At 41.0% G+C, this 12,868-nt stretch overlaps 1 protein-coding gene across 1 annotated transcript in view; it reads right to left on the bottom strand.

The window, feature by feature from the left end:
* Window positions 1–7,720, bottom strand: part of MIB1 (MIB E3 ubiquitin protein ligase 1) — a 120,377-nt gene extending 112,657 nt beyond the window's left edge. The window contains exon 1 of the mRNA XM_036905783.2: window positions 7,492–7,720. Coding sequence (XP_036761678.1) covers window positions 7,492–7,720 — 229 coding nt within the window. The remainder of the gene's footprint in view (window positions 1–7,491) is intronic.
* Between the last annotated feature and the right edge of the window lie 5,148 nt (window positions 7,721–12,868).

Raw genomic sequence — 12,868 nt, 5'->3', positions numbered from 1 at the left:
GAGGCAGAGAGAGATAAAATGATCTCCAGGAATGAAACAGTATTAAGAGAACTGTGTGACCAATCCAAACAGAACAATATTCGCAATATAGGGGTACCAGAAGAAGAGAGGGGAAAAGGGATAGAAAGTGTCTTTGAAGAAATAATTGCTGAAAACTTTCCCAAACTGGGGAAGGAAATAGTTTCTCAGAACATGAAACCCCACAGAACTCCCAACAGATAGGACCCAAGGAAGACAACACCAAGATAGATAATAATTAAAATGGCAAAGATCAAGGGCAAGGAAAGAATTAAAGGCAGCCACAGAGAAAAAAGGTCACCTACAAAGGAAAACCCATCAGGCTATCATCAGACTTCTCAACAAAAACCTTACAGGCCAGAAGAGAATGGCATGATATATTTAATGCAATGAAACAGAAGGGCCTAGAACCAAGAATACTCTATCCAGCACGATTATCATTTAAATTTGAAGGAGGGATTAAACAATTCCCAGAAAAGCAAACATTGAGGGAATTTGCCTCCCACAAACCACCACTACAAGATATTTTAAAGGGAATGCTCTAGATGGGAGCACTCCTAAGGCTAAATACATGTCACCAGAGAAAATAAAATCACATCAAAGAAACCATGCCAACCAAATACTAACTAAAGGTAAAAATAAAATAACTACTCACAAAAGCAGTCAAAGGAAACACAAAAGAGTGCAGAATAAAACACCTAACATATAAAGAATGGAGGAGGGGGAATAAGAAGGGAGAGAAATAAGGAATCATAACACCGTGTTTATAATAACTTAACAAGTGACTTAAGTTAGACAGTTAGATACTAAAGAAGCTACCCTTGAACCTTTGGTAAACACAAATCTAAAGCCTGCAATGGCAATAAGTACATATCTTTCAATAATCACCCTGAATGTAAATGGACTGAAGGCACCAATCAAAAGACACAGAGTAACAGAATGGATAAAAAAGCAAGACCCATCTATATGCTGCTTACAAGAGACCCACCTCAAACCCAAAGACATACACAGACTAAAAGTCAAGGGATCAAAAAAGATATTTCATGCAAACAAAAGGGAGAAAAAAGCAGGTGTTGCAGTACTTGTAGCAGACAAAATAGACTTCAAAACAAAGAAAGTAACAATAGATAAAGGACATTACATAATGATAAAGGGGTCAGTCCAACAAGAGGATATAACCATTATAAATATATGTGTATATGTGCACCCAATACAGGAGCACCAACATATGTAAAAACAAATACTAACAGAATTAAAGGAGGAAATAGAATGCAATGCATTCATTCTAGGAGACTTCAACACACCACTCACTCCAAAGGACAGATTCGCAGACAGAAAATAAGTAAGGACACAGAGGCACTGAACAACACACTAGAACAGATGGACCTAATAGACATCTACAGAACTCTACACCCAGAAGCAGCAGAATATACATTCTTCTCAAGTGCACATGGAACATTTTCCAGAATAGACCACATACTAGGCAACAAAAAGAGCCTCAGTAAATTCAAAAAGATTGAAATTCTACAAACCAACTACTCAGACCACAAACACATAAAACTTAAAATAAATTGTACAAAGAAAACAAAAAGGCTCACCAACACATGGAGGCTTAACAACATGTTCCTAAATAATCAATGGATCAATGACCAAATTAAACTAGAGATCAAGCAATATATGGAGACAAATGACAACAACAGCACAAAGCCCCAACTTCTGTGGGATGCAGTGCAGGCAGTGCTAAGAGGTAAGTACATAGCAATCCAGGCCTATGTAAAGAAGGAAGAACAATCCCAAATGAATAGTCTAAACTCACAATTATCGAAATTGGAAAAAGAAGAACAAATGAGGCCTAACGTCAGCAGGAGGGACATAATAAAAATCAGAGAAGAAATAAATAAAATTGAGAAGAATAAAATAGAAAATTAATGAAACCAAGAGCTGGATCTTTGAGAAAATAAACAAAATAGATAAGCCCCTAGCCAGACTTATTAAGAGAAAAAGAGAATCTACACATATCAACAGAATCAGAAACGAGAAAGGAAAAATCACAATGGACCCCACAAAAATACAAAGAATCACTAGAGAATACTATGAGACTCTATATGCTAAAAAGCAGGAAAACCTAGAAGAAACGGACAACTTCCTAGAAAAATACAACCTTCCAAAACTGACCAAGGAAGAAACAGAAAATCTAAATAGACCAATTACCAGCAACGAAATTGAAGCGGTAATCAAAAAACTACCAGGGCCAGATGGATTCACCACCAAATTTTATCAGACATATAGAGAAGACATAATACCCATTCTCCTTAAAGTTTTCCAAAAAATAGAAGAGGAGGGAATACTTCCAAACTCATACTATGAAGCTGGCATCACCCTAATATCAAAACCAGGCAAAGAAACCACAAAAAAAAAGAAAATTACAGACCAATATCCCTGATGAACGTAGATGCAAAAATACTCAACAAAATATTAGCAAACTGAATTCAACAATACATCAAGAGGATCATACACCATAACCAAGTGGGATTCATCTCAGGGATGCAAGGATGGTACAACATTCGAAAATCCATCATCATCCACCACATCAACAAATAGGAGGACAAAAACCACATGATCATCTCCATGGATGCTGAAAAAGGATTCAACAAAATTCAACATCCATTCATGATAAAAACTCTCAACAAAATTGGTACAGAGGGCAAGTTCCTCAACATAATGCAGGCCATATATGATAAACCCACAGCCAATAACATACTTAACAGCGAGAAGCTGAAAGCTTTTCCTCTAAGATCAGGAACAAGACAGGGATGCCCACTCTCCCCACTCATATTCAACATAGTACTGGAGGTCCTAGCCACAGCAATTAGACAAAACAAAGAAATACAAGGAATCCAGATTGGTAAAGAAGTCGTCAAAATGTCACTATTTGCAGATGACATGATACTGTACATAAAAAACCCTAAAGACTCCACTCCAAAACTACGAGAACTAGTATCTGAATTCAGCAAAGTTGCAGGATACAAAATTAATACACAGAAATCGGTTGATTTCCTATACACTAACGATGAACTAACAGAAAGAGAAATCAGGAAAACAATTCCATTCACAATTGCATCAAAAAGAATTAAATACCTAGGAATAAACCTAAACAAGGAAGTGAAAGACCTATACCCTGAAAACTATAAGACACTCTTAAGAGAAATTAAAGAGGACACTAACAAATGGAAACTCATCCCAAGCTCTTGGCTAGGAAGAATTAATATCGTCAAAATGGCCATCCTGCCTAAAGCAATCTACAGATTCAATGCAATGCCTATCAAAATACCAACAGCATTCTTCAACGAACTGAACAGTTCTAAAATTCATATGGACCCACAAAAGACCCTGAATAGCCAAAGCAATCCTGAGAAGGAAAAATAAAGTGGTGAGGATCTTGCTTCCCAACTTCAAGCTTTACTACAAAGCCACAGTAACCAAGACAATTTGGTACTGGCACTAGAACAGAGCCACAGACCAGTGGAACAGAATAGAGACTCCAGATATTAACCCAAACATACATGGTCAATTAATATATGATAAAGGAGCGATGGATATACGATGGGGAAATGACAGCCTCTTCAACAGCTGGTGTTGGCATAACTGGACAGCTACATGTAAGAGAATGAAACTGGATCATTGTCTAACCCTATACAGAAAAGTAAATTCGAAATGGATCACAGACCTGAATGTAAGTCATGAAACCATAAAACTCTTGGAAAAAAACATAGGCAAAAATCTCTTCGACATAAACATGAGTGACTTCTTCATGAACATATGTCCCCAGGCAAGGGGAACAAAAGCAAAAATGAACAAGTGAGACTATATCAAGCTGAAAAGCTTCTGTACAGCAAAGGATACCATCAGCTGAACAAAAAGGCATCCTCCAGTATGAGAGAATATATTCATAAATGACAGATCCAATAAAGGGTTAACATCCAAAATACATAAAGAGCTCATGCACCTCAACAAACAAAAAGCAAATAATCCAATTAAAAAATGGGCAGAGGAGCTGAACAGACACTTCTCCAAAGAAGAAATTCAGATGGCCAAGAGACATATGAAAAGATGCTCCACATCGCTAAGTATGGAGGTCCCTCAAAAAACTCAAAATAAAAATACCATTTGACCCAGGAATTCCACTCTTAGGAATTTACCCTAAGAATGCAGCAGCCCAATTTGAAAAAGACATATGCACCCCTATGTTTATCGCAGCACTATTTACAATAGCCAAGAAATGGAAGCAACCAACCTAAGTGTCCATCAGCAGATGAATGGATAAAGATGGGGTACATATACACAATGGAATATTATTCGGCCATAAGAAGAAAACAAATCCTACCATTTGCAACAACATAGATGGAGCTAGTGGGTATTATACTCAATGAAATAAGCCAGGCGGAGAAAGACAAGTATCAAATGATTTCACTCATCTATAGAGTATAAGAACAAAGAAAAAACTGAAGGAACAGAACAGCAGTCGACTCACAGGACCCCAGAATGGACTAACAGTTACCAAAGGGAAAGGGAGTGGGGAGGATGGATGGGAAGGGAGGGATAAGGGGGGTGGGGGGAAGAAAGGGGCCATTATGATCAGCATGTATAATGTGGGGGGTGGGCACTGGGAGGGCTGTACAGCACAGAGAAGACAAGTAATGAGTCTACAGCATCTTACTACGCTGATGGACAGTGACTGCAATGGGGTATGTGGGGGGAACTTGGTGATGGGGGGAGTCTAGTAAACATAATGTTCCTCATGTAAGTGTAGATTAATGATACCAAAATAAAAAATAAATAAAAAATAAAATGAGTAGAGGACGTGAAAAGAAACTTAGCCAAAGAAGAAATATGGATGGCTAACAGGCACATGAAAAGATGTTCCACATCACTAATTATCAGGGAAATGCTAATTAAAACCACAATGAGGTATCACCTCAATACCAGTTAGGATGGCCAACATCCAAAAGACAAGAAACAACAAATGCTGGCAAGGATGCAGAGAAAGGCGAACCTTCCTACACTGCTGGTGGAAATGTAAATTAATTCAACTATTGTGGAAAGCAATATGGAGTTCCTCAAAAAACTAAGAACAGAAATACCGTTTGACCCAGGAATTCCACTCCCAGGAATTTGCCTCAAGAAAACAAGATCCCTGATTCAAAAGACATATGCATCCCTATGTTTACTGCTGCCCTATTTACAATAGCCTAGATATGGAAGCAACCTGTGTCCATCAATAGACAAATGGATAAAGATGTGGTACATGCACACAATGAAATATTATTCAGCCATAAAAAGAAAAGAAATCCTTCCATTTGCAACAACACGGATGGATCTAGAGGGTTTTAGGCTCAATGAAATAAGCCAGGCGAAGAAAGACAAGTACCAATAACTTCACTCATTTGTGGAGTATAAAAACAAAGCAGAACAGAAGGAATAAAATAGCAGCAGACCCACAGACACCAAGAAGGGACTTAGGGGCTAACAAAGAAGAGGGCCCAGGGAGGGTGGTTAGGAAGAAGGGGATTAAGAAGCACTATAATTCCCAATCACAATATAGGTAGGTCACTGGGAAGGCAGTACAGCACAGAGAAGACAAGTAATGACTCTATAGCATCTTACTATGCTAATAAACAGTGATCCCAAAGGAGCGGGTAATGACTTGGTAATATGGGTGAATGATGAACCACTGTTGTGTATTTGAAACCATCATAAGATTGTATATCGATGATACTTTAATGAAAAAAAAAGACAAGCATTGTTAAGAATGTGGAGAAGAGGGGACCTTTATTCACTGTTGGTAGGCATAAACTGGTACAGCTAGTATGGAAAACAGTACAGAAGTTCCTCAAAAAATTAAAAATATGATCCAGCAATCCCACTTACGGGTATTCACCCAAGGAAATGAAATCATCATCTCTAGGAGATATCTGCACTCCCATGTTCACTGCAGCAGTAATAACAGTAGCCAAGACAAGGAAACAAACTAATTTTTAAATTCCCATCAGTGAACAGATGAAGAAAATGATATATATCCGTGCAATGGAATATTATTCAGCCTTAGGAAAAAGAATGAAATCTTGCCATTTGCAATAATGGGGATAGACCTTGAGGCCATCATGCTAAGTGACAGAAGTCAGACAATGACAAATACCTTATCATCTCACTAATATGTGGAATCTAAAACAAAAAACGGGGCTCATAAATACAAACAGATTGGTGGTTTCCAGAGATGAGGGATGGAAAGAGTTGGCAAAAGGGTGAAGGGGGTCAAAAGGTATAAAATAGTCATGGGCATTGCAGGGCATGACGACTATAGTTACTAATACTTTGTTAACTATATTTATCAACTTTATTTGAAAGTTTCTGAGAGTAGATAATAAAAAGTTCTCATAAAAAAATTCTGTAGCTATGTGAGGTGATGGATGTTAACTAGATTTATTGTGGTGATCATTATGCAATATATACAAACATCAAATCACATGTTGTACATCTGAAACTAATGTCAATTAGATCTCAAATTTAAAAAGTAGCTTATTGATGCATTCTGAAAGTATCCGATCTTAAATCTGAACTATCTTCTAGTTAGAAAATAGAGTATCATAAATCTGTGAAAATGAATTCGATTAAAATAAATTAGATCTTCATTTTGTGAGAGCAAGCCTTTGGTTTATATTACATAAAAATTACATTTAAAAAGTCAGTAACAGTTCTCTGAAATTTGTGAATCAAGGACATTGACTCATTACTGTGTGAATGGTTAAGTCTCTGACATAATCTTACATATGAGATGGGATGTTAACAATAACCAAAAATCAAGTGCCTATCTTATTTAACTTGGAAAAAGTTTTTAACACAAAGTAACGGTTCAACAGTTTAGACTGTTTTTCCCCTTTTAGGTAATGAAACAATTTCGATGAAAAATCATTCCACAGGGTTCCAATTATCATTTCGGCTAATAAACAAGTCGTTCTATTTGTTGCAGGAGGCAAAAGAAAAAGCAAAAAATAAAAAGCTATCTCAACAAATCTGAAATACCACCAGCCCCTTGGCAATTACAAGCCGTCTACTAAACACCATATGGCTAGCAAGCCTCTCCTCAGACAGTTATTACTTGGTGGCTGATTAACTTCAATGGTTTATTAGGCCTCTCCAGGCCCCTTCCCTAGAGGAGGAGGCCGGGAACCGTCTGTCGTGTTCCGGATGCTTTGTGCCTTCCAGGCGTGAGCGCATCCTGGTGAGAGTGTCGCATCGTTTCCCTTTAGGGGTACCGGGGTCTTTTCTCCAAGTTTTTGTTTACCAGGTATTGAACCTAAAATCCCCTCTGGCTCTTCCCCTTTCCACCCCGGGCTTCTCCCAGGCGGCCCACCGTCCACCCCGGCCTCGCCCTTCCCACCGCGCGCAGGCCCGAGACCAGGGACCGACACTCACCGGTGGGCGCGCTGTCCAGGATGCGCAAGTCGTAGGCCCCGGAGCAGCGGTAGTTGGCCGCGGTTCCGTTGTCCCACACTACCACCACCTCCTCGGGGCTCTCGAAGCTCCGGACCGTGCCCACATGGCCCTCGCCACCGTCCTGCTTTCCCCACTTCCAGTCCGGGCCGCGCACCACCCGGGCCCCGACCCCTTCCACCATCACCCGGTTATTCCGGGAGTTGCTCATCGGAGCCCGGGCGGTGGGCTCCGCCGCTGCCGCCGCTCCTGCCGCCGGGGGCCCCGTGAGGGAGCTGGGCCGGGGCCGGGCTCTCGGCGCCGGCGGGAGAGGCAGCAAGCCCCGGGGGACGTGGGAATAATTCACGGGGGCGGCGGCGCGGTCCCCGCCGAGCCCGCAGCCGCTCCCCAGTCTCCGCCGGCGCCGCCGCGCCCCCCGCTCGGACTGGAGGCCGGACCGCAGCGGGTCAGAGGCAGCGGCGGGCGGGCAGAAGGGAGGGGGCCGTGGGCGGGGACTCCCCCGCTTCCTCCGGGCTCCCCGGCCGGGCTACAGCGACGGCCGCCAGGAAACCACGCTCTCCCCCGGCCAGGAGCGCGGGGTGCGCGGGGAGCGCAGGGGGCCGGGGGAGGCTAGCCCGGGAGGGACGGCGAGGGCGGCGGGAAGCGAGCTTAACTGCCGGCCTTTTTTCTCCCCCGGCCCCTCGCCGCGGGGTGGGCACCCGAGCGCCGGCGCCACCGCGTCCCCCGTGGGCGGCGGTGGTACCTCCCGGCGTCCGGTGAACGCCCGGACCCACGGGCCCCCTTCCCTCTGCCCCCGCGCACGCCGCCGCGCTCCGCCCCGCCACAGAGTCCCCGCCGGGCGAGAGCGGCTCCACATCCGGAAACTGGCGCACCCAAGGCCCGTGCACCCTCCGCGAGTGACGGAGGGCACTCCTCAGCAACAGTAGTGTGGGAAGGCTTTTGGAGAGTCGCGCGACTGGAGAAAGAAAGGAGCAGAAAACCGATTCCCAAGCGCCTCTCCAGGGCCCAATACGAGTACGCATGCGCCCGGCCCGGGAGGCCCCTGCTCCCGCTTGGTGGTGCCGCGCAACCCATTGGCTGTGAGGAAAGGGGCGGAGCAAGGACTCCCTCGCGCCGGCCTGGAGGAAATCAGGGTGGGATGCGTCCCCGACTGCCGAAACTGGGCAGCTATAATGAAGGTCAAGCTTTCATTAGGCCCTAGTGTACCTAGGTGTAGTAAGCGTGAATTTGGGATTCCGTGTTGTTTTTTAGTCTTTTTTTACAGGGCCGGAAATAGAGATTAAAAGCAAACTGTATTTTTGTATGTATAAACTGAAAATATTTCAAACCTGAGTGGGTGAGTAGTGATGTGTCTTTAAAAGGAGCAGAACGGTACTGAATGTTGTGAGCAACGGGCAAAGACCTGTGGAAGGTGTGTCTTGCGTCCTACGGAGTCAGAGTGGTAAGTAGACTCCCGCAGCGAAAGCTCTCCAGAAAGTGATTTTACAAGCACCTTACCCACTGATAACTATCCCCACCCACGAAAAATTCAGCCCCTAATTGCAAGAGACAGCCTTGAAAGGAAAATAAGAGGATTAGAAGAGTGGTTTCTGGCTGCTATTACTGAAGCGACATTTTACTGTGTAGGGTTTGAAACCATTGTTTCACAGCCCAGTACGGAGGCATTGTTAGCATAAACTGTAGCTTTTCCTAAGAGTCAGGAGGGTAGGAATACTCCAGAGGAATCGAATAATCAAACGTAAAGAAAGGGGTGTAAATGTGACAGATGAGTTGTTATGCAGTGAAATAAAATGTTCTTGATTTTTCATGTAAATAAAACAATATGGAGTCCCAAAGTCAAATAGAGCTAACTTTAGAAATTGAACAGAATTAAAATATTTGTTCAAAATAGGCCAACCAAATATTTAGTCTGTTTCAAAAAATACTTTCACCCTGAAATTTTAAATATGCTATTGCCAGAGCTACTCAACTGCAACTATTCAGTCAAGGGCACTATTAAGTATTCCTGCTCTGTAAGTCTTTCATCTTTCTCTGGGGCCTTTCCTGAGTTCATTCTTACCTTGTTAACCATTTAAACTGACCATATGAATTAATAAGTTGATAAAAAGATTTAGAAAAAATATAACACTGCACAAGTTAGACCTGTGGTTGACTTCATAAAGTAAGTTGATTCAAGTAAAGCCAACTGAGGTGTTAGATTCTTAATAGTGCAACCTTGCATTTTCAATCAAACACAGTATATTAATTAATAAAGGTTTTCCACATGTTTATTGTATTTATCTCATCCAGGAGTTTTGTACTTACTAAGACATAGTCTAATATTTAGATAGGCTTTTATTTTGATTACTAAAAATTAGTTATAACTTTTCTTTTTTTTTTTTGCCCATAAAATGGAAGGGGATCATAAGAGATGAACTAACCCAGTAATTTTCTTTCCTTTTCTCCCTCCCTGCCTCCAAACCCTCTATTCTTACCCCGAACATTTGATCTCTAAAGAGAGCTAGGTATAGTAGGCTGGAACCAGCGTGTAATCTTCTCTTTCTCCTACCTTTGTAGGAGTTCTACAGTAACTCATCAAAACCTCTGGAGTTCCACTGAGCATAAGTATAAATGCTTCAAATTAGCCCAATTCCCATATTTGATAAAAAGAAATGAGGCCATGACTAATTAAGTAACTTGTCCGGGGTTACAAAGGAAGTTAAAAGAGACAGACTATATTCCATCTAATATGGAACACATTTCTCTATATTAAAAATTCTCTCATCCATGCAATCCCTTATTAAATGCATTGTGAATTGATAGCACTATCATGTTGCAACAACTATTTCAAGACTATTATTAAATTAATACAGTTTGCTGATGACCTCTAAATGGTTTTGATCATGCATCATTTCAGTAGTTTTGTAATATGTACTTCCAAATTATATACTTATTTGTGTGCAAATTATATATGTACTACCATGTTATATATGTTACAAATGCTCAAAAATCAAAATGATAGGAGGAATAAGATGCAAAATATAGAGAACTTTTCATATGTTCTTCCCCTCACTCCAATAGACCATCTTCTGCATGGTCTAGATGTTTAAATTGTTGTTTTTTTTTATTTCTGATTCTGCTAGATATTTAAATTGGTGTTCTCCAAAGCAGACATATTCCATTTTGAAGAGCACTGTGCCATAGATGTGTCTATCATGTTTAGAACCTGGTCATTTTGCATATATGTTTGCTTATCTGCCTATTTGTTCAGAAACACTTAGGGTTATTCAAAGCTAAGATTTTATTCCAACCATAAGTAAGATAAAATAAAACATCTGATTGCTACTCTCGTCGTATTGCCCATTCTGACAACTGCATTCACCTTGTCCCTGAAGGTTAAGCACTGGCCACTGGCCTTTGTTACTCTGGGTTGAAATCAAGGAACCCATATCTATGGTGAACTGTCCCACCATCATTCGTGGCCTGCAGGTGGCCACTGTCAATGAGCTTTTTAAAGACCCTGATGATCCCCTTATCAATGCACTTCTCATTGTCTTAATGAAAAGAGTGTCCTCTGGGACAATTTGTCCTGCTTGCAAAGCTTTTAGGTTCCTTCCTTGAAATGATACCAAGTAACTTTTGGCATCTTAACCTACTGAAAGAAAACCACCGTTAAGTCCCATTTTCAGTCAACCAAACTACTGCTTGAGGCACACACTGGACTTGAAAACTCTCGTAAGTGCACCATATTGGTAAATGAAGCCCAGTCCAATGTTAAGTTCTATTCTTTTTTTGTCTAGCACTCTTAGAATCCATTTCCACACAAATGCTTGGGTCTCCGGCAGTATAAATTTGCAATATCTTGCAATTTAGGGATGAGGGTGGTGGTAGAGGTGGTAGTTATAATCTGTCTTCTACCAGATCAGACAAGGAACTGATTCAGATGAATACAGTCTTCAATCAAGGGAAGGCTTGTCTCCCCAGAATGGGACAAAGGAGTGTTTTGGTTAGCAAAGAAAGCTCAGGGGAATGAAACAGTACTCTTCAATAAAAAAGAACAATGTACACAACAATTTGAATGGATCCCAAGGGAATTATCACAAACGGTTAATACTATGTAATTTCATTTATATAATATTCTTGAAGTGACGAAATTATAATGACAGAGACCAGATCCATGTTGCCAGGGGTTAGAGTTGGAGGAAGGTAGTGACTATTAATAGGTAAGAAGAGTTTTTTTGTGGTGATAGAACAGTCTGAATCCTGATTGTGGTTATAGTTACTTGAACCCACACATATGATAAATCACAGAACTGTATACCCCCAAAAAACGAGTGCATGTAAAAACTGGCAAAATCTGAATAAGGTCTGTATCTGAGTTAATACCGTACCAATATTCATTTCCTACTTTTTACAAGGTACTATAGTTATCCTTGGAGAAAACTAGAACTCTGTACTATTTTTGCAACTTATAGTGAGTCTTAAACTATTTTACAATTAGAAGAAAGGAAGGAAGAGAAGGAGGGACGGTGAGAGGGAAAGAGAGAAAGAAGAACAAAGAAGAAAAAGAAGGCAGAGAACAAGAATCTAAGGGAGACATGGACGCTCAAGTTTCTCAGATTGTATGAATCCACCTAAATGTCTTCATCTGAGTCTTACAGTTCCACTTTTTCCCAGTCTTTGCCCTCACTTTTACATAGAAGGGATGCTAGGTTCTCGATGATATCATTGCACTGATGAGTTAACTAACCCTGGTACTTACTTCCTTGCTTCTCTGCTTCCAGACATCTTTTTTTATGAGAGAATAAAGAAATTTCTTATTTAAGTTGTTTTTAGATCCTTCTTGTTAGTTGCCTTTTTAACTTGAAGCTGAAAGTGTCCCAACTAATTCAAATTCTTGACTGATAAATTAGATATATCACTAACTAAATTCTTTAGGGTTTTTCATGTACAACATCATGTCATCTGCAACGGGACAGTTCAACTTCTTCCTTACCAATCTGGATGCCTTTTATTTCTTTGTGTTGTCTGATTGCTGTGGCAGGACCTGCAGAACTATGCTGAATAAAAGAGGGGAGAGTGGGCACCCTTGTCTTGTTCCCGATCTTAAAGGAAAAGCTTTCAGCTTCTCACTGTTAAGTATAATGCTGGCTGTGGGAAATCATATATGGCCTTTATTATGTTGAGGTACTTGCTTGCCCTCTATACTCATTTTGTTGAGAGTTTTTGTCATGAATGGATGTTGAATTTGGTTGAATGCTCTTTCAGCATCTATGGTGACGATCATATGATTTTTGTTCTTGTTGATGTGGTGTATGATGTTGATGGATTTTTTAATATTGTGCCATCCTTGCATCAGTGAAATAAATCCCACTTGATC

Source organism: Manis pentadactyla, chromosome 6, assembly GCF_030020395.1.
Source record: "Manis pentadactyla isolate mManPen7 chromosome 6, mManPen7.hap1, whole genome shotgun sequence".
NCBI lineage: Eukaryota > Metazoa > Chordata > Mammalia > Pholidota > Manidae > Manis > Manis pentadactyla.
The sequence above is the reverse complement of the archived record's forward strand: the minus strand, read 5'-3'. Positions and strand labels throughout refer to the sequence as shown.